Source organism: Bacillus rossius, chromosome 12 (assembly GCF_032445375.1).
Source record: "Bacillus rossius redtenbacheri isolate Brsri chromosome 12, Brsri_v3, whole genome shotgun sequence".
Lineage (NCBI taxonomy): Eukaryota > Metazoa > Arthropoda > Insecta > Phasmatodea > Bacillidae > Bacillus > Bacillus rossius.
Window position 1 is genome coordinate 7,350,491 of NC_086339.1, and position 20,094 is coordinate 7,370,584.

The 20,094-nt window shown below is 40.5% G+C and overlaps 1 protein-coding gene across 1 annotated transcript in view; it reads right to left on the reverse strand.

The window, feature by feature from the left end:
• LOC134537175 (sialin-like) overlaps positions 1-14,631 on the reverse strand; it is a 28,163-nt gene extending 13,532 nt beyond the window's left edge. The window contains exons 1-4 of the mRNA XM_063377435.1: positions 14,565-14,631; positions 5,424-5,629; positions 3,091-3,330; positions 1,057-1,144 (exon numbers count right to left, since the gene is read on the reverse strand). Of these exons, the coding sequence (XP_063233505.1) occupies positions 1,057-1,144; positions 3,091-3,330; positions 5,424-5,629; positions 14,565-14,580 (550 nt within the window). The 5' untranslated portion in view covers positions 14,581-14,631. The remainder of the gene's footprint in view (positions 1-1,056; positions 1,145-3,090; positions 3,331-5,423; positions 5,630-14,564) is intronic.
• Between the last annotated feature and the right edge of the window lie 5,463 nt (positions 14,632-20,094).

Consider the following 20,094-nt stretch of genomic DNA (forward strand, 5'->3'; position numbering starts at 1 on the left):
ATCTCTACTAATTGTCACTTGTACGTATACATGTGCTGAAAGTATGGCAGGTCATATGTAATAATGAACAGTAGATTTTTTTCCTTGTGTTTGGTTGATTTGTACGTGTCTGTTAGCATTATTGTAATTAAACCTCCTAGTGGATCCGTAATATAAGGAAAATCTACGACATCGGCATTTACGAAACCTGCTTTGTAGAACTGGTTGCCTGTGGCGATAAACGTAACCTGCCTTTAAAGTCCTTACTTAAATCTTAAAATGTTCAATGACCCACTTCAGCAATGATAGGTTATCATGAAGTAATGTTTTTCTATCTTAAGATAATAATCTCATTGCAGATAAAATAATAATAATAATGGAGGATAATTTCACATTCAGTGCTTATTATAATATGGCACAATTCAATAATAATATTGTTTGTTACCGATGTGTAACGAACTTTGAAGCCATACGAGCTAGATTTTGTCAGTTTTTTGACGTGACAACGTCTAAAAAATCGATGAACGCCGGCTGCACGCACGAAAAAATGACCCGTTACGCACACTGTCCCGTTACGATGTGTCCCGTTACGCTCATTGTACTCTTGCGCCGCATCTATCTCTCTTCCACTCGATTGGAACAACCATCGATTTTACTTTTTCGAAGCACATTAAACTTGAAACACTCCCATTCGTTTCCTACTTTTCCTATCAGCGTCCTATCCTTAACAGAATAACACAGACTGGAAGAAGTTAAATAGCAAACATGTATAATAGTTATAGTTAAAATAATCTCTTCGTTAAAGAAATAAACATATTTGAATTAATGAGTGCAAATAAAAGTAAATTTATCAATTAAATTGTAGATTTCATTCCACTCCTTCTTTGTATCCTTACAAAATAGTGATAATTCAATAAAAATGATTCAATTTTATTCATAAAAGTATTCAATCATTTCATCAATGTTTTGTTAAGACGTCACGTTAAACTATCGTCCGTAAACCGACTTTACAGACAACCAATTTTTTTTATTTGTTACAAGAATCAGTATTAAATATTGAAAAAGAAGCACACTTACAAGAGTTGAGCACTCCACTGAAGGTCTGATGTTCCTCACGTGGAAACCACTTGGAGAAGATTCCCTGCAGCGAAGGGAAAAATACGCCCTGAAAATCAAACAAGCACACAATTAGAAAAAAATAATCCATAGTGTTTGAAAACTGCAGCAACATTTCCCAGTGCATTTCAAGCCTGAGGGATGGACGATTATTTTGGAGGGAACATTCACGAACCAGAATAAACCTAGAAATTTAACCTACATTTTGAAAGAAAAAAACAAGTATTAATTTGTGTTCTGCAAAATACTATTGGTATTAGAGAAAAAATAGATAAATTATCTTTTTCTACACCGAAAACCATTTCGCACAAAATAAAATTTGAAGCACTGGAACTTTGAAGGTAAGAAAAAAAATATTTGTGATGGAATTCTTCAGAAGAGTTGTTGGTAAAGTTTCTTTTGATAGGACGCCATGCGGGTTCCAGTTGGCGCAAAGGTAGAGAATTGAAGTCTCGTTCAGGAAGGACCATGTTTCCAACACTGGCCAACAAATCGTGATTTCGGTTCCTAAATGTTTTCCCGGAAACATTCCAGGAAAACTCTTGCCCTGGGCCGTACAGGCCATGAGCGATATCCCCCCCCCCCCCCTCCCCAAATCCATTTACTCAAATTTTTGAAGCGTGTGCTTGCCTCTGCACAGAAAATATTTTTCTGTACTTTTACAAAGAAAAAATCTTTTAGAAACCATTTGCCAAGACGTAGTTTGTAATACTAAAAGAAAAAAAAATATGGTAAATTTGTACAACTCATTTTAATGGTTATCTCTGCACATATTAAATATGTTTCTGGAAACAATACGAAATATTTTTTCGGGCTTGCAAAAATTGGCGTAAAATTTTAAAAACTGTTAAATATTTTGTACACGCATCACTTTTTTAAAACTTAAAAAAATATAATTTAATTTTTAACAATTGAACTTAATTGTGGTTTTATTGTGCTAATTAATGTGCGCAGTTATTACTGGAAAGCTATCCATTGAATGGTTTAAAAATATTTTTTACTAATGAAGGTACTGGGGCAACATAAAGCAGAAATGCCAGGGTAAGGATCCGAATCCGGTATAACTGCGAACACTATTTTATACGGATGCAGTTGTTTCCATGAAAATGTACAAATTTACAAATACATGGTTATTTCAGTTCCTTAAAAAAATAAAAATAAAACTTTTTCAGTGCGATGGCTTGGTTGTCGACGAGGTGTATCATTTTTGATCTCTGCTGTGATTTTGTGTTTTAAAAAGTATCATTATCTTTCTTGTAGTGTTACAAACTATTTCTAGGCAAATGGTTTCCAAAATAAATTTTTTTTTTTTTTCCTTACGTGAAGCAGTGTCTCAGTCTTGTTCGTACAGTGTCCCAGTTACAATATTCGCCAACACCAATACGTATCTATGGACTCGACCATCTATAGACTCGACTATCCGTGTACTCGAGCATCTATATACTCGACTATCCGTGGACTCGACCATCTATACACTCGACCATCTATATAATCGACAATCCATAGACTCGACTATCTGTGTACTCGACCATCCACAGACTCGACCCTGTGTAGACTCGACCATGTATAGACTCGACCATCCATAGACTCTACCTACCATATACTCGACCATCCATATACTCGACCATCCATATACTCGACCATCCATAGACTCGACCATCCATAGACTCGACCATCCATAGACTCGACCACGTGTAGACTCGACCACGTGCAGACTCGACCATCCATAGACTCGACTATCTGTGTACTCGACCATCCACAGACTCGACCCTGTGTAGACTCGACCATGTATAGACTCGACCATCCATAGACTCGACCTACCATATACTCGACCATCCATATACTCGACCATCCATATACTCGACCATCCATAGACTCGACCACGTGTAGACTCGACCGTGCGCAGACTCGACCACGTGTAGACTCGACCATGTATAGACTCGACCCCGTGCAGACTCGACCGGGCGCGCGGACGGACCGTGACGGGACACTCACGCACAGCATGCCGTGCCCCACCCGCGCGGCGACGAGCGCGCCCACGTGCCAGCGCGCCATGACGGGGCTGAGCGCGAACAGCGCCCCCGCCAGCCCGATGCCGCCGCCGATGACCCGCTTGGTGCCCAGCATCTCGGACAGCCGGCCGCCCAGCAGCTGCGTCGCCACGTAGCCGTAGTAGAAGGCGCTCAGCAGCACTCCCTGCAGGCTCTCGTCCCACGCGAAGTCGTAGCGCTTGTGCTGCGGGCAGCGTCCACGGTCCTCGTTCATTACTGTCATCACGTAGAGACCCGTGAATTTCGCGGGTTCATTTCGTGTTATGCTAAAATTCAAATAATTATACCTTAGTGCTCCTTCTGTCATTGGTTCACTGTTAATCTGGAGGACTGAGGGCCAATTAGAGACCCTCACTCATAGAAGTGTCGAATCACAGGCCACCCAGTCGAGACGACTCACAAGTCAACAGCCAATGAACAGTTGGCATTTGCCCGAGTGTGTAGAGGATATTGGAGTCTATCCTGGAGGTCACTGAATCCGCGAAATTCACGGGTCTCTAACTATAATTAGTAGAGACCGGAAAAATTCGCGGGTTCATGTCGCGATAGGCTAAAATACAAATAGTTATACCTCAGTGCTGCCTCTGCTATTGGCTCACAATTCACCTGGATGACTCTGGGCCAATGAGAAACGCCCAACCAAAGCTTTATCGAATCACAGGCTGCTACGTTGGGACGTCTCACAATACAGCAGGCAATGAGTGGGTGACATTTGACCGAGTGTACGTAGAACTATGGAGTTCGTCCTACAGGTCATTGAACCCACGAATTTTTCCGGTCCCTATTCATTAGTAGAGATTCATTCGGCGATAGGCTAAAATTCAAACACATATACCTTGTAGATGATTTTACTATTGGCTTACTGTTCATCTGGACGAATCTCAACCAGTTATAAACCCTCAACCAAAGAAGGGATCGAATCACAGTCAAAACCAGCTGGGACGACTCACAAGTCGGCAGCCAATGCTCTTGCGTTTACTTGCCCGAGTGTACAGGGGAATGCGTAGACTGTCCTGAAGGCCACCGAAACCGCGAATTTTTCCGGTCCCTATTCATTAGTGACAACCAGACCCAGCATTGGCATTACCCGAGGTTATTGGGGAAACTTTCAACATCTTACAACTTAGCCCGTGTACACCTAGGTCTACCCGAACAACAACACAGAACAAAGAAACCATTCGCGGTTTCAGGATAGACCACACAGTCCTCTGTACACTCGGGTAACTGCATACACTGTTGAAAAAAATTTCACCTTAAATTTAAGAATTATTCAGGAATCTTCTAGAATTTACGGTTATCTTCGTAAGTTTACGGAACTTTAGTTCACTTACTTTTAAACATGAATAAACAATAATAAATCTTATTATATTATTAACAAGGCATTCAAAAACTTATTAGGTGTACAAAAAACCGTCTGTTTTTCTTCCGCGAATGTGCTTGCCTTTTTTAAAAAAAAAAAAAAAAAAAATATGAAACACATAATTCGGAAGTCGGAGATCCTGCCCGGTTATCTGATATTATGAGGAACTCTTCGTTTACTTTAGATAAGTTCTTTGTTAAATAAAAAAGGACAGTAAAATGACTGTTATTTCTAAACCGTGTTAACAACAGTTCGTTGGCTGCTGACTCGCAAGTCGTCTCAATTGGTTTTTCCTGTGATTTTATATTTCTTTAATTGTTAGAAAATACATTAAATTTACGGACTATTTTTTACGAAGAAATTATGTGAAATAAACTAAGTGTGCTACGTAATTTCGAAATATTTTTTCCTATACATAATAAATAATGATAGAAAACTCAACCTTTGATCCGCGACCTCAGCCAAAGAGAATTATATTTCCTATACATAATCGTTTGATAAGCAATAAGTTTCACTTCTGTAGCGCGTGGACTCTATGTTTTTTTTTTTCAAATGTCAGCCTAGGGAAGCCTTCATTTCACAGACGAGAGAGCCACACCCGAAGTTCCCCGAAGTTCATGCTCGTTTTTTTTCCGTACCACGACAGGTGTATTTATTTGGGGGATACCGTTTACATGATTTCACAGTATCTTTAATGTAGCTATCCTAACCAACCGTCCACAATGTTTTAAAGTATTTATAATGTAGCTAACCTAACCTAATTGACCATTAGTTATCATGAGTTGTATATTTATTTACAATGAACAAAAAAACCTGAAGATGCACGATCGGGCGTTTGGCTCTGTCTGTGAAAAGAAGGCTTCCCGTCAGCCTATCGCGGATGTTTCTAGTCTGCGTGGACGGCGAGCCGGCCTTGCCTCGTCGTCGCTGCTGGAGTTTCCGGGGGTCGCCGCCCCGGGACACGCCTGCTCGCCGCCCGCGGACACCTCGCTGCTGTTGGACGGCTGCACCATGGCCACTATGGCCACCGAGAAGCCCACCTTGATGTTGTACTGGCAGATGGTGCCCAGGCACAGGATGGACAGCACCACGAACCTGGCCGGCACCCGCCTGAGGCAGCCGCCTGCCGGACAGACAACCAACCAGCCGCCGCCATTGTTGGGAATGTCCGCCTTCGTGAGTTCACGGGGAACTTCACTGGGCACGAATCCAAAAACACTCGTTGTTTGGACTTTTAAATACTGTGTGTAATTTAGTGCATAGTGTTTGAAACATATGAATTTTGAACTTCCCGCGCTGCTTGCTAGCAGCGCCAAATTTTTCAAGTTGGCTACCTGCCAAGGTGGGTAGCACTGCAGCTTCCGGCGACGAAGCAACAGTTGTTGTTGAACCATCATGGCGGTAAGTTGTGCTATCGTGCAGGCTTGCTGCCAATCGAGTTGTTTGCGAGTTCCTCATCATTAATTGTGTCGTTTTTTATCTGGATTTTACAGTCTCGTACGTCTCCAGACAAAACACTCGTCGAGTCATAACAGCAAGAACACTCTGCCTCCTTTACACTGGTTGGGCAGGCCTCCACCGGACCACGGGTTCACCGGGTGTTTCGAGGGGTCCCAGTGTGACGTGGGAGATCGGGGGAAGGCGCCAGCAGTGCTGACAAAGTCTACAGAGCTCAGAACACAGCCCACTGTCTGGTCAGCTGAGCGAGGCGGCGACCATGCTGGGTCGGTGGCCCCAGCCGCTGGTAATTGCCCAAGCTCTAACACCTTCCCGATCAAACAACAGGGAGCGATCCCTAACAGTTCTGTTATTAAATAGCTCTGGAATGTTTACGAAAAGTGAACTGGAATGTTACTCTCAACCTTCCCTATTAGGGCGCATCATATGTGGGAGGGGAACGTGAGAATGCCGGCTGTAAGGTCGGAATAATCTGCCTCCTTAGACTTGCCTGTTTACTTTGCGGAGCACGCAATTACGGAAGTTTTTTTTTTTTACTGTGACGCAGTTATCTGAAATGACGAAGAACTCTTCGTTAAAAAAAAAAGGCCGTGAATGTACAGTATTTTTCCGACAGCGCGCGTTGCTGGACTCGGCAGCGCCCGCTGCTAGCTGGACTTAACCACCGCGCGAAACCGCCCACTGGCCGCCGCGCGCGTTGCAAGCGAAACATCACAGACTAGAAGGATAGGACAATTTCAGGCTACTCTAATACTTTGATCATGAGTTGAATTTAGACCTTTATTTACTAATGTCTGTCCACGTCTCCATTGGAATCTAAGAACGAATTAACGGGCTTGTGATAGCTAAAATATGATATATATAAAACCCTATTGGAAATGTCTGTACAAAATGTCTCTGTTCTAATGCTCACGCTGGATCCAACCTCAGAGTTTAGAGTTGCAAATTAAGAGTTGAGAAACGTAGGTAAAAGAATGCCTGAAGCCTGTGAAGAAACAAGATAGGGAAGCAACTATCGGCCTATTTCGTGCCTCTATTCTTCATTGGCAAACGATGTTTCCTTCTGAATCGCAGACGCAAAAAAATTAATGTAAGTCTGTGTAACGTTACGTAATGTACTTGGCGTTGGACGTGTCATAAATATTTCAGTGACGACTACAAGAGGCACTCAAGTTTCACTTTGGAATAATGTTCTCTCTTAGGGGGAGACAGGGGCCAGATGTTCAGACGGAATTACAAATGTCCGTCATCCCTTCGTCCGTCAACGTCCAGCCAAGTGATTTACAACTCGACTGCATCCGTCCGTCGGAATATTTTCCCAAAATAAGTGCTGCCAACAATCCATTTTTTCTCTCTCTCGGAGATCATAAAGATGTTTGCTATTTCTTTCTCGGAGATTAAAAATATGTTGTTTGCTATTATGTCATGTTTTCGTAACGTGTTAATTTTTAATTTCCTCTGACAAATTCAGTCATTGTTAAATTGTTTAGACATCAGTTTTAAGAACCGCACTGTTACTACACAAAACTTCAGAACGACCGATGCAAACACCACAGGCCTGTGTCAGGGTAACAAATGGTTGCCGCGGTCAAAACCATAGATATAATCCATCCATCCGTCCGTCAAAAGTATGAAGTTTATCAAGCTTTTGAAGGATGGACAAAATGTTTCGGGACATCTGATTGGCTGCAGGTCACGTGGCCGACGGTTGGAGGCTTCGCGCTGTTGTAATTCCGCCTTCGCACGAGGCAAGTCGTTACTTTACCATTACAAACACACTATCGACAGTCGTTCAACCGTTATTTCCACAGATAATACATATCACTTATCGGATTCTCTGTTCACGAGTCTACAATTGTGGTATGAAGAATTGTTCAATGCTTTTATACAAAAAAAGTGCTTCCTGCTGTTGGAGTAATTTTGCATTTTTTTTCTAGTTTTTTCTTTTCTTTTTGTATCAATTAGTAGTCCATGAAAACTCAATGTTCATCATTTGCAAAGAACAGACGAAATCCAGGGATTTCAATGTTATTTCATAATGTAGTATTTGTTGTGTTTGTTTATTGGAATCTTATTTTAAATATAACGACACGCGAAGTAGTATGCTGATAAAACAACCTGGGGGTTAGTTGTTACGGTATGGTACAGTTACGATACAGTATTAAAAAATATAATAACATTTTTTAAAACTCCGTATTGTTATATTTTCATATCCCGTATTGTAACATTGTTACGTTTTGCAAGTGTATAGTTAACATTAGTTTACACAAAAATATTATATTTAAAACAACGCATAAAATGGGGTTGGTAACCTTACATAACCAACAACTTATTTGCATGTGCACATAGATAAGAAATAATATTATCAAACTCTAAGAAACATAAAAAAAAGAAGTAACAAATAGCCCCGGTGTCCAAAACTGCGCAGTCAAAGACAGTTATGAGTTTGTTTTTAAACTTTCTACATAAAACAATTCACGCACTATCATACCGTTTAAAAAAATTAGACAAAGGATGTAGAGCGGCATGCTATCTCTTTAAAAATGTTTTAAGTACCGTTTTATCAGAAACCTTGAACGACATAAGAAGCACATTCTTTCTGCACAAGGTCTCGGTTTTAGCAAATGCTCTCCATTAACTACGCTATCGCTGTAATTATTACTTTTTTTGTAAATGAAACAGAAATATTCATGTAAAATTACAGATATTTTAAAATTTGTTCACTTAGATGAAAACAACTGTGTCACTACAAAATAATTTTCCTAGTAATTCTGGGTTCGGATTCTTACCATGTGTTGTCCCAGTACCTCCAATAGTTAAAGTTATTTGAAAAAAATTGGTTGTCTGTAAAGTCGGTTTACGGACAATAGTTTAACGTGACAACGTCATAACAAAACATCGATGAAATGATTGATCCAGAAGAAAAGGAAATATCATATTCGGCCTGAGACTGAGCCGTAATAGGTTTTTGCAACCAAACCATTTAGGCATTAAAAATATTATATTCTTTGAGGAAGAATTTTTTTTAATTTTTCTATCTTTTGTATGATAAAATCTACCTCTGCAGACTTTTATGAATAAAATTGAATCATTTTGATTGAATTATCACTATTTTGTATGGATACAAAGGAGTGAAATGAAATGTACCATTTAATTAATAAATTTACTTTTATTTGCATTCATTATTCAAATATGTTTATTACTTTTGAAATGTTACGTGCGCCGTATTTATTTTTACAAGTTCAAAAAAAAATTCTGCACCTGCTGGTATTCAAACCGACAATCTTACGATTAGAAAATAGCGCCGCTGACCGCTCAGCCACGAGGCCATATTTAATAATTGATAGTTTCAGATGTTATATATACCTTTATAAAAATTTTGTTCACGGTAGGGGAATAATATTATTTCGTTTTAATAACTCGATTTTATAACAAATACGCATCCCAAATTCACCAAACTTATTTATAAGGTGTTACAATATTTTTTAAAACATTGTGCAAAAGATCCCGTTTGTAATTTGAATTATTATGTGTAACTGTAAAACACCATTGTTGGTTCAAAACGTATTTGAATATTCAACATTACTTTTAAATAACCGTACCGATTGTGCTGAAAATCGGTGGACGATCGTTAAATTACATAATATTAATAATTCAAACGACGAAAATATGATTGAAAAGTCAAATCGATGGTCGTTCCAATCGAGTGGAAGAGAGAAGCCACGCATGCGTACAATGAGCATGAAGAGAGATGCCACGCATGCGTACAATGAGCAAACAGGAACATCCGTAGAGGGACATCCGTAGTGGGACACTTTTTCGTGCGTGCAGCCGGCGTTCATCGATTTATTAGACGTTGTCACGTCAAAAACCGTTCCCTGAATAGCTTTGCAGTATTAACTGCGCACATAATAAGCATCAGGGGCGCAACAATAGGGGGGGGGGGAAGGGTATTTTGCCCCCCCCCCCCCCCTCTGAAACCTTGAAGTGGGGACAAACGGGGGCAAAGAAAGTGCTGTGTAATCAATTTTTAGATAGTAAAACTGCTTAAATAGCACCATTTTCCACCTTGAAATACAAATTTTCCCGGGGGAGGACCCCCCCACCCCCCGCTTCAATAGGAGGGATCGATGATTCTTTATAAAAAGGTATATTGCCCCCCCCCTTTTGAAAATTTAGTTGTTGCGCCCCTGATAAGCATGATAAAATTAAAGTCAAATAGTTGAACAATCGAGGACAAATACGAGATCTGAGCGATAACCATAACATTTGATGGCGTATAGATGAACATAAAGGTGGGATGCAAGACGCTTGATTGCTTCACAAAATCTGTACCATTGTGAACACGCGTTAAAACAATTTTCACTCGTCTAAAAAAAATAAAAGTTTGAAAATGAAATTTTGGAAAGTGATATTCCGTAGACGGACACAACTCTGATATCTTGGGCAGTGTCTGAGTCGCTGTGGTAATTATTATTAGAGATACGGAAATTTCGCGCATTCATTTAGTCGCAAGTTAGAATGCAAACCTCCACACTCTCGCACTGTGTTCGTGATTGGACCGCAGTTATTTGGACACGCCCCTCTACGACAGTGAGCCAACGAGGCCCAGCCAGGAGAGAAGTAAGCGAATCAACTAGTGCCAATTAACAAGTACATAAAAATGTTCTCACTAAGAAATCAACCAATGGATAGAGACATGCAAAATTCGCGGATTCATTTCGCGATAGGCTAGCATCAAAACAACTATACCTTCGTACCGCTTCTGCGATTGGCCCACATTTTATCCGGGGAACTGTGAGCCAATGGGAAACACTAAACCAAGAAAGTGCCGAATTACGGACAGCCTAGTTGAGACGTCTCACGCGTCAGTAGCCAATGAACAGGTGTCATTTCCGCGAGTATTTCAAGGACTGTGGAGTCTATCCTAGAGGTCAATGAATCCGCGAATTTTGCAGGTCTCTACCAATGGATAAGCAAACATCGGTTTAACACACCTATGACTTTGAATTCTACCCTGAGGCCAGACGAATTCGCGAAATTTCCGGGTCTCTAATTATTATTTTTCCCTGAGGCTCTGCACACCGCATGTGGGCGGGGGGACGTCACGGATTGATTGTTGTCTGGTTCAAAGCGACCTCGCGATTGGCTACACCGCGGCCGCAAGGGGACGTTCATCGCGATGACGCCCGCTAAGGACGACATCGGCGGCGCGTGATCAGGAGCCGTAAGGACGACGTTCGCACGCGTGTCGCATGCCCGATCGTCTTTATGACGCCGAGGAGCAGATAGGGGCCTCCCTCTGAATTTAAAATGGCAGCCTCCTTTCGGTTTTCAACCAAACGGGAAAAGGGGGGGGGGGGAGATATTTAAAGCTGTAATGTAGCCCATCCCAGACTTTCCCTCTATGGGGGGAAAGAAAAGAGATCAAAATGGAAAACTTGTCTCTGGTTTCAACGTATTACTTTTTTTTTCTTTTTTTTTTCCGTGATTGCTTAACTCAGTATTAAAGATGCGCGCAATGTCTTTTACTGTTGTGGCTAGCCTACTACTCGCTTTCCGAGTCAGTAAACACAAGTCGAAAATTTTTTAGTTAATTTTAACTAACCATTAAATCCAGATTTTAATCTTCAATTAACAAACCTATTTTTTTTTAAAAAAATACACGTATTTAAAATATATCGTTAGGCCTACTAGTAACTCTTAACAGTATACCAACTTAACAAAATATAAATCTTGTGACTTACAATTATTAACGAAATAATATATTTTAAAAATTAATTTAAAGTTGCATTTAAAATAAAATAATGTTCTTTCAAAGCCAAAAATTATTTAAGTCCAGTGCACACTGCTAAGTTGTTCATTACACAGGTCTTCAAATTAAAAACTTATTGAGAGTCTTTTTACATTTGAAAGGCGATTCTTAATATTTCAATATCGCTAATAAAAAAATAACTTTCATTTAACACCAGGCTGGAATTGCCATAGTCCTTTAAGTACTTCAGGAATGGTGAATATTTCATTGGGTGCTTCTTGCGTTAGACGCCAACTCCGTCTGCGACTGAGCCATGGTCACCTTTGGCTGGAGGTTATCTGACGCGTGTTGGATTAGAGGCAGCAACAATCAACAATAGAGGCAGCAACAATCAACAATAGAGGCAGCAACAATCAACAAAACTCGTAGAAATGTACAGATGCTTGCAGGGAAACATGGTGGCAATAAAAAAATATACCGAATGGCTAGGGCCATGCATATTTCGCTAAAAGATTCCGAGAGTAGTTATAAGTTAATACACTGTAGCATCGTCTGTGTTTAGTGATAGGGTGAGTTTCTTTCAGGCGCATGTCGATTGTTATAATAACACCGATCACAGTGATTCAGCGCGGAAGCAAACGCGTCCTGAGTTGCTCGGTCAAATAAGGGCAACGACTTCTCTCGCTAGACGGCTGCCAATCACAAGGAAGAAATCCCTGGTACCTTGTTGCAGTCTAACAAGTGTTCAGATTCATTCGCGAAAAACGCCTGCCCCTACGGAATGGCCGACTCTTCCCGCAATTTCCCCGCATCGTGTAAGTTCCGTGCGCGCATGTTCGCCTCTGGTGCCAGGGGTCAGAGAAGTCACCAGTGCCGGTGGACTACACAATATTCTGCATACTAGTAGAAATAAAAATTAAAAAGCCACGCGCTGATTCGCTGTCAACTCGTCTGCACGTCGCAGACGTGATTGGACACGTCTTCTGTCGATGGCTGAAGACGGAAGTTAAAAGTGTTTGAAATGTTTACACATTCGAGGAATGAATCAGCGATAAATTTCCTGTCTCTGTGAACAGCTAGACGGAGGTTAGGTAAAAATCACAGGGGAGAGGGGAGGAGAAAAGCCTTTTCCATAGATAAAAAAGCACCGAAGATGTCACCATTGCGTGTGTAACACATAAGACTCTAGAGCCGCTTGCGGAGTCAGCTAAGTTAAAAATCCAACCAAAAAACCCTTGCAGGGGGAGATATTCAAAGAAGTCACTACTGTTCAAGCCGGCCTTAGAAAGCTGTCGCTGTCGAATCATGATCTGTTTGTTCAAATGAAAGACACTTAAAAGTTTCGTATTAAGTAAAATTATTTGAGAACATGGAAATTTTGCTAAAATTCTTTCAAATTATCATTGAAGGGTGTAGTTGTGTTAGTGAGGCGGGACCATAAGTGCGACGCTCGCTGGTGCATCTAGCGCGACATCGCCTCTAAGCCCAAGGACGCGGACTGGCGCGCAGTTTTCTCGTCGTGCGCCGTGAGGTTAGAATGGTAATCGTATTGTACGGCTGAGAAAGGAAGATAAAGTCCCGTGAGTGTTTTCAAGATGATGTTTCACGCCTAAAATTGATCCTGGAATCACGCGTTTCAAACATTTTCACTCTTCTAAAAATTAATTTTAAAAACGAAATACGCAAAAACACAACTACTCATCCACCCGTAGAGTACTCTCAAGTGCTCTACGTAAACAGACATAGCTCGGAGATATTGAGCAGATTTAAAATCACGTAGTTTTTTTTTCTGTGTGTGTGCCCAGGTAGGCAAGGGGCATTAACATCAGTGCTACGACTCGGGACGATTCACGCGTAGAAACCTCGTAGGCATGGCCGTTGCGACGTTTCACGTCTGTTTTAGGTTCCGGCCCCTCCGGAACGAAATCCTCGTGCACGCCACTGCCCCGCGAGGTGGCCTCGTTTGTGACGTCCAGTTGCCAAGAACTAGTTTGTGACGTCCAGTTGCCAAGAACTAGTTTGTGACTTCTAGTTGCCAAGAACTAGTTTGTGACGTCCAGTTGCCAAGAACTAGTTTGTGACTTCTAGTTGCCAAGAACTAGTTTGTGACGTCCAGTTGCCAAGAACTAGTTTGTGACGTCCAGTTGCCAAGAACTAGTTTGTGACGTCCAGTTGCCAAGAACTAGTTTGTGACTTCTAGTTGCCAAGAACTAGTTTGTGACTTCGTGCGACACACGGCTATGGTAATTTTTGCATGTATGAAAATACGTAATTTTTTTCCAGATAATGCGAGTATCACTTACGAAAATTTCAATTCATGTTTCATTCAATTTTTTTTTAAAATCACGGAAAAAAAGGTGTTCGAATATTCAATATTTTAACTTTAATTTTATTTATGTATTATGCTTACTATGTGCGCAGTTAAATCTGGGTAGCTATTCAGGGAACGGTTTACAAATAACTTTCAACTGTTGGAGGTACTGAGACATTAAATTTTCATTCTTTTTTTTTTTAAACCATGTTCGAATATTCAAATATTTGACCTTTTTTTTCAGGGAACGGTTTAAAAATAACTTTCAACTGTTGGAGGTACTGAGACATTGATGTTTCAATTTAAAAAAAAAAAAACATGTTTGAATATTTAAATATTTGAATATTTTTTTCATTTTGCTTACTATGTGTGCAGTTAAATCTGGGAAGCTATTCAGGGAACGGTTTACAACATAACTTTCAACTGTTGGCGGTACTGGGACAAAACACAAATTTAACAAACGTCTGTAAAATTCTAATGGTTGTTTCCTGTTACGTTTACAAAAAAACGAAATGGAGGCGGAGTGTCACTCACCTGAGACGGCCTTCATGACGGACGGAGCGGCGCTACAAACGTGTGAGTCGCGGGCCTCATTCGCCGACAGACTGACGGCCGTTTCCCTTCTCCCCCCGTCACCCCTTCCCCAACGTGTCGTCACGCCGAGTGCCCGCCGTATCTCGCCCCCCTCGCCGCTCTTCCTCCTGACAACCTCCCCCCTCTCCCAACCTTCCCCCGGGCGTGACGCAGCTGTTACACGCTGAAGCCGCGGCCACGCAAGGCTCGCTGTGTGTTCGCTGTATATCCACCATGTTTTTTTTTATTTACGCGAGAAAAATACTACAGCCAGCTGCATCTCGGGTAGTCGCTGGCCGCACCGAGCTGTGTCCGCCATGTTGGCGATATGTCACCGGGTGTTTGGTCCTCGGATATTATATATATATATATATATATATATATATATATAACGGGGTCGTTACCACAACGCCGAAATACCATAACGCCGAATGTCAAAATTGACCACAACGCCGACAGCTAGAAAACTGCTGTGTACCACAACGCTGAAAAAACAATTGAATGAATTTGTGTGTGCTTCTTAGATGTACCTTAACGCGGAAATACCACAATCAAACCTAACTTTACCTAACCTAACCTAGCGAAATATAACCTAACCTAACTTAACCTAGCCTATCCTAGCCTAGCCTAACCTAACCTAGCCTAACCTAACCTAGTCTAACCTAACCTAGCCTAACATAACCTAGTCTAACCTAACCTAGTCTAACCTACCTAGTCTAACCTAAGAGTGTAACCCAACCTAGTCAAACCTAACCTATCCTTTGTGGCAGTCCTGCAATGGCATTTTTCAGCGTTAGTGTATTTCGGCGTTGTGGTAATTCGGCGTTGTGGTGCGTCCCCTAAAAAACGTCTCTGACTTCGCGCATGCGCAGACAACCCAAAACAATATATATATATATATATATATATATATATATATATATATATATATATATATGTGTGTGTGTGTGTGTGTGTGTGTGTGTGTGTGTGTGTGTGTTTTCGCGCGGAACTTTGCTGTAGTACTTCTGCGTTTATTTTTTTTTACGAAGTTTAATTTTCTCAGCATTGCGTTTAAAATTGTCGAGTAAAATTTAATTTAAAGATTACTAAAATACCCATGTTTATGGAATAAATCGATGGAAGAATATAGAAGGCAGGATACGCATAAATATGCCTGGTAATGCTATCGAACTGAGTTGAATTTATCCTGAAATAATCCATAAATTATTAAATAACATTAAATAATAGTTCATATTTTCCATTTTTTTTTAAAATTTTGCTTGAATGAAACATGAACTAAAAAGTAAAATTATGCGCCAATTTTCGTAAGTAAAACTCAGTATTATCTCTTAAAACGGTTTTAGTATTTGCAAAAAATTAATAGCTATGTTTGTACTATTTTAAATATTTTTTGTAGTGTTGCAAAATATTTCTTTGCAACTGGTTTCCAAAGGAATTTTTTTTCAATAGTAGGGGAGGACGGGGCAAGTTGACGAGCGGGGCAAGATGACGAATGACTTATTTCCACGTCATGGCATTAGATAGCACCACCTAACAGACACTACTAGCGCTCCACACTGGTGGGCACTAAAGAATCGCACAGTGAAGCCGCTGCCACCATTTAGTTGTTTGTTAGATGATGTTCGTACATTTGGTCTGACGTATTGTAATTTTCAAGAACTTCGAAGTAATATCTCATGGACAAACAGGTAAGATATTTGGATATTCAATGCCACACATTATTACCTTAGACTATATACTTTTCTTAACCACTATATATTGTTAACCTTTTATTTTTTTTCCTAGCGAAAAAATCCAATACTAATAACATTGCTGATCGGGGCAAGTTGACTGGGGCAAGATGACGACTCGTCATCTTGCCCCAAGTGCTTTATACGGTTTTTATGGTATCCACATACAACTCTTTTATAACTTTTGTTTGATTTTCTGAGCTTTATAATCTCATAAGCAAAATGCAAGTGTCATCACAAGCTCACCCATGAAAGCGATTCTGGTTCAGAGGAGAGCTCAGAGGATAGAACAAGAACGTTTGAAGCAACAAAGACAAGAGTCTAGAGAAGCCAAAAAAGGAACTGTTACTAAGAAACTGAAGCTCGATTCTCGAGAAAAATCCAAGAAGCTCCAACTTTCGACAGGCATGACTTCAGCTCAAATATCCGAAGTGCAGTGTCCAGTGTGTGATGAGATTTATGTCAATCCTCCATCAGAAGACTGGATCGAGTGTTGCAAATGCCACACATGGTGGCACGAGGACTGCTCGAACTTTGAAGGAGGAAAATTTGTGTGCGATTATTGTTTATAAAACACCAACTCTGAATTAGTTATGTAAGTTAACTATTAATTGTAATTTTCAACAAACCAAGCCTTTAATAACATGCCTTATATGTAAAAACGCATGTAACAATGTTAAATTAGTTAGTTTACAGTAGTTTTCATTCTAAGAATAAATATGTTTAAACTTGTGTCAAAAATGTCATCTTACCCCGTAGTCAAAGTCATCTTGCCCCGGTAACGGGGCAAGATGGCACATTTGCATTATATTTTTAAAAGGGCAGAATTTTTGAGATAATATAGAAATATAGATTTTTTTCATGTAGTTACACCACGACAAAAGACTATTCTAATAGTGTCTGGAAAGAAGGAAATCGTATTTCCAAAATTAAAATTATAAAAAATGGTGAACTCTTAACATCGCCAACTTGCCCCGTCCTCCCCTACATAATTTATTTCTGTGTGGTAGAGTGTTCGTTCACAATTGATCCAGTAGTGACGATGGCGGTAAAAACGACAAAGATTAATTTCACCCTGAAAAAAAAATAGAGACGTTCTCAGGGGTCCAAAGTCCTACAAAATCAGTAAAAAATCTATCATTTCCTCAAAAAAAAAAAAAAAAGGGAAAGAAATTTAAAGCAAAGCGCGGGAAAATTTGTTCTATTCCCCCTCCCCCCAAAAAAACACGAAATTAAATTCTGCATACACTTTTGGAAAACTATATGGTTGCAGGAACAAAATTTCAAAATACCGTTAACGTAAGGATTTGATAGGAGTTTTACGTCGCACGGTTGTGCTCAGAGTCTTAAGGCTACTGGACGAGCAAGATTGCAGCGGGCTCCGAATAACTTGGGCACCAATTGAGTGCTCATGAATATGAGTCATGCCTGGATGTTGGGCTCTAACATGAGCCACTGAGAATACTGCGTTAATATAGGGAGGAGAGAAAGCTAGGTTGGTATTACTGTGCCACATTATAACTGTTCCTGCAATCTTTTACTTGTAAAACCTGTTATAGAACTGTTCTGTTCGTGTGTTTATCTTGGTTCGTTGTTATCAGCGAACGCAGGAACGATATTATGTATGTACCGGAGTAGAGTATAGACATAACAACTAATATGTTGTTACTTGTGGGAAATACAGGTCCGGAAAATATACTACAAATTTGTTAAAGTTTATTTACTAACTACTGTGTCCCTTTTCTTTCCCTAAATAACAACACTATAAAAGACTGTACAAAAATTAATCACAGGTTCTTAAGATCACTATTTAATATCCCCTCTGGAGCTCAGCTTGACAGTGTCTCTCTCAGTTACTCATCTCTTACCGCTCACCTCAGTCCCAACACACTGCCTAACACTTCTCACTTGTCCACACCGCTACACTGTCCCCGATGCACCAGTCTACGCACACGAAGGCCGTCACTCGTCGCCCACTATCGTTTTCCAACCCACCCTCTTCACATCACTGCAGTTGGCAGGTCGGCCCCTGCCTTTTAAACCTCTAAGGTCCTCCCACGGAAAGATCTCGTAGGCGCCACATCCCTCCCCCCCTTCCCGTAATATTACGTCAACAAAGTCCCCCCCCCCCCCAACGGCTTAACACTCAAAGCTGCGAGAACAATGGCGTTCTAGTTACGCCACTTCACTCGGATGGGCATCTGAGAACCTACCAAACCCTCCAGAGAGACAGAGATGCGCCAGGATTGCCAGGACGGAAAGAGGCTCACTAATGGGAAATACACGTAGTGGTAGTTGTAGGGGAGGGGTAGGGACGGGCCTCACCTGTATCGCGCCCACTAAAAGTGGGAGGTGGGGTTGGGGTTTGCTTCAGTAAGCCAGCAGGCTGGAGGGATTTTCTCTCTAGCAACAATTTTTGTAAGTAATGCTCAGTATTATCTCGAAAAAAAAAAAAACGTTCTTCATAAAAAAAATTATAAAAAAATTTAATAGCCATGTGTCGTACAAAGGTACAATATAGTTCCTGTAGCGTTACAAATTATTTATTGGCAAACTGGTTTCCAAAGGAATCTTTTGTAAAACAACAATTTTTTTTTGACCACGTTCATCGGTTGTAGTGTGGCATAAAGTGTTGACGTAAATTTATTTGTCTTTCGCCTAAGCGAGCGAGGAAAAATTTCAGATTGCGTAGGTTGTATCTCTCATCATTATTATATGGATTTTTTTTTTTTTTTTTTTTTTTTTTTTTTTTTTTTTTTTTTTTGCGCCTGTTCTGGTAGGATTTGACAAGTCTTCGGTATCTGAAAGTTGGCGCTTTTTAAAATTCTAAACAACGCAACTTGTCGACTCTTTCTCCTCCCCCTCTCTCCCCCTCCCTTGTGATAATCCCTTGCTCGGGCAGACCCACTAAACCGAGCTCCGGGGATGACGCAGTTTCTCTGTCGGGAAGTTTGCCCCGAAGACTCGGGGGTGTTGAGTCCGCAACCCTGCGACCCTTATTCCTTCCACCACCAACTTGTAACAGGAAAGAAATCGCGCTTCGATGAATCTGAGCTTTCACTTCCCATGCTGTACTCGAAGCAGACTGCCCAAATACATACATACTTCGAAGCACAAATAATTATTAGCAGATAAAAATCATCACCGCATTATTATTTTAAAAAAAATCATTTCTCGCTTCGAGGGTCCCACCTACTTAGGCACACATGCGGTGTGCAAACTTTCTGGGAAAAAAAAAAAATTGGTTGTCTGTAAAGTCGGTTTACGGACGATAGTTTAACGTGACAACGTCATAACAAAACATTGATGAAATGATTGCATACTTTTATGAATAAAATTGAATAATTTTTATTGAATTGTCACTATTTTGTATGGATACAAAGAAGGAGTGAAATGAAATCTACAATTTAATTGATAAATCTACTTTTATTTGCACTCATTAATTCAAATATGTTTATTACTGTAACGAAGAGATTATTTTAACTATAACTTTTATACATGTTTGCTATTCAACTTCTTCCAATCTGTGTTATTCTGTTAAGGATAGGACGATGATAGGAAAAGTAGGAAACGAATGGGAGTGTTTCAAGTTTAATGTACCTCGAAAAAGTCAAATCTATGGTTGTTCCAATCGAGTGGAAGAGAGATAAATGCGGCGCAAGCGTACAATGAGCGCAACGGGACACAACGCAACGGGACAATGTGCGTCACGGGACAATGTGCGTCACGGGACAATGTGCGTCACGGGACAATGTGCG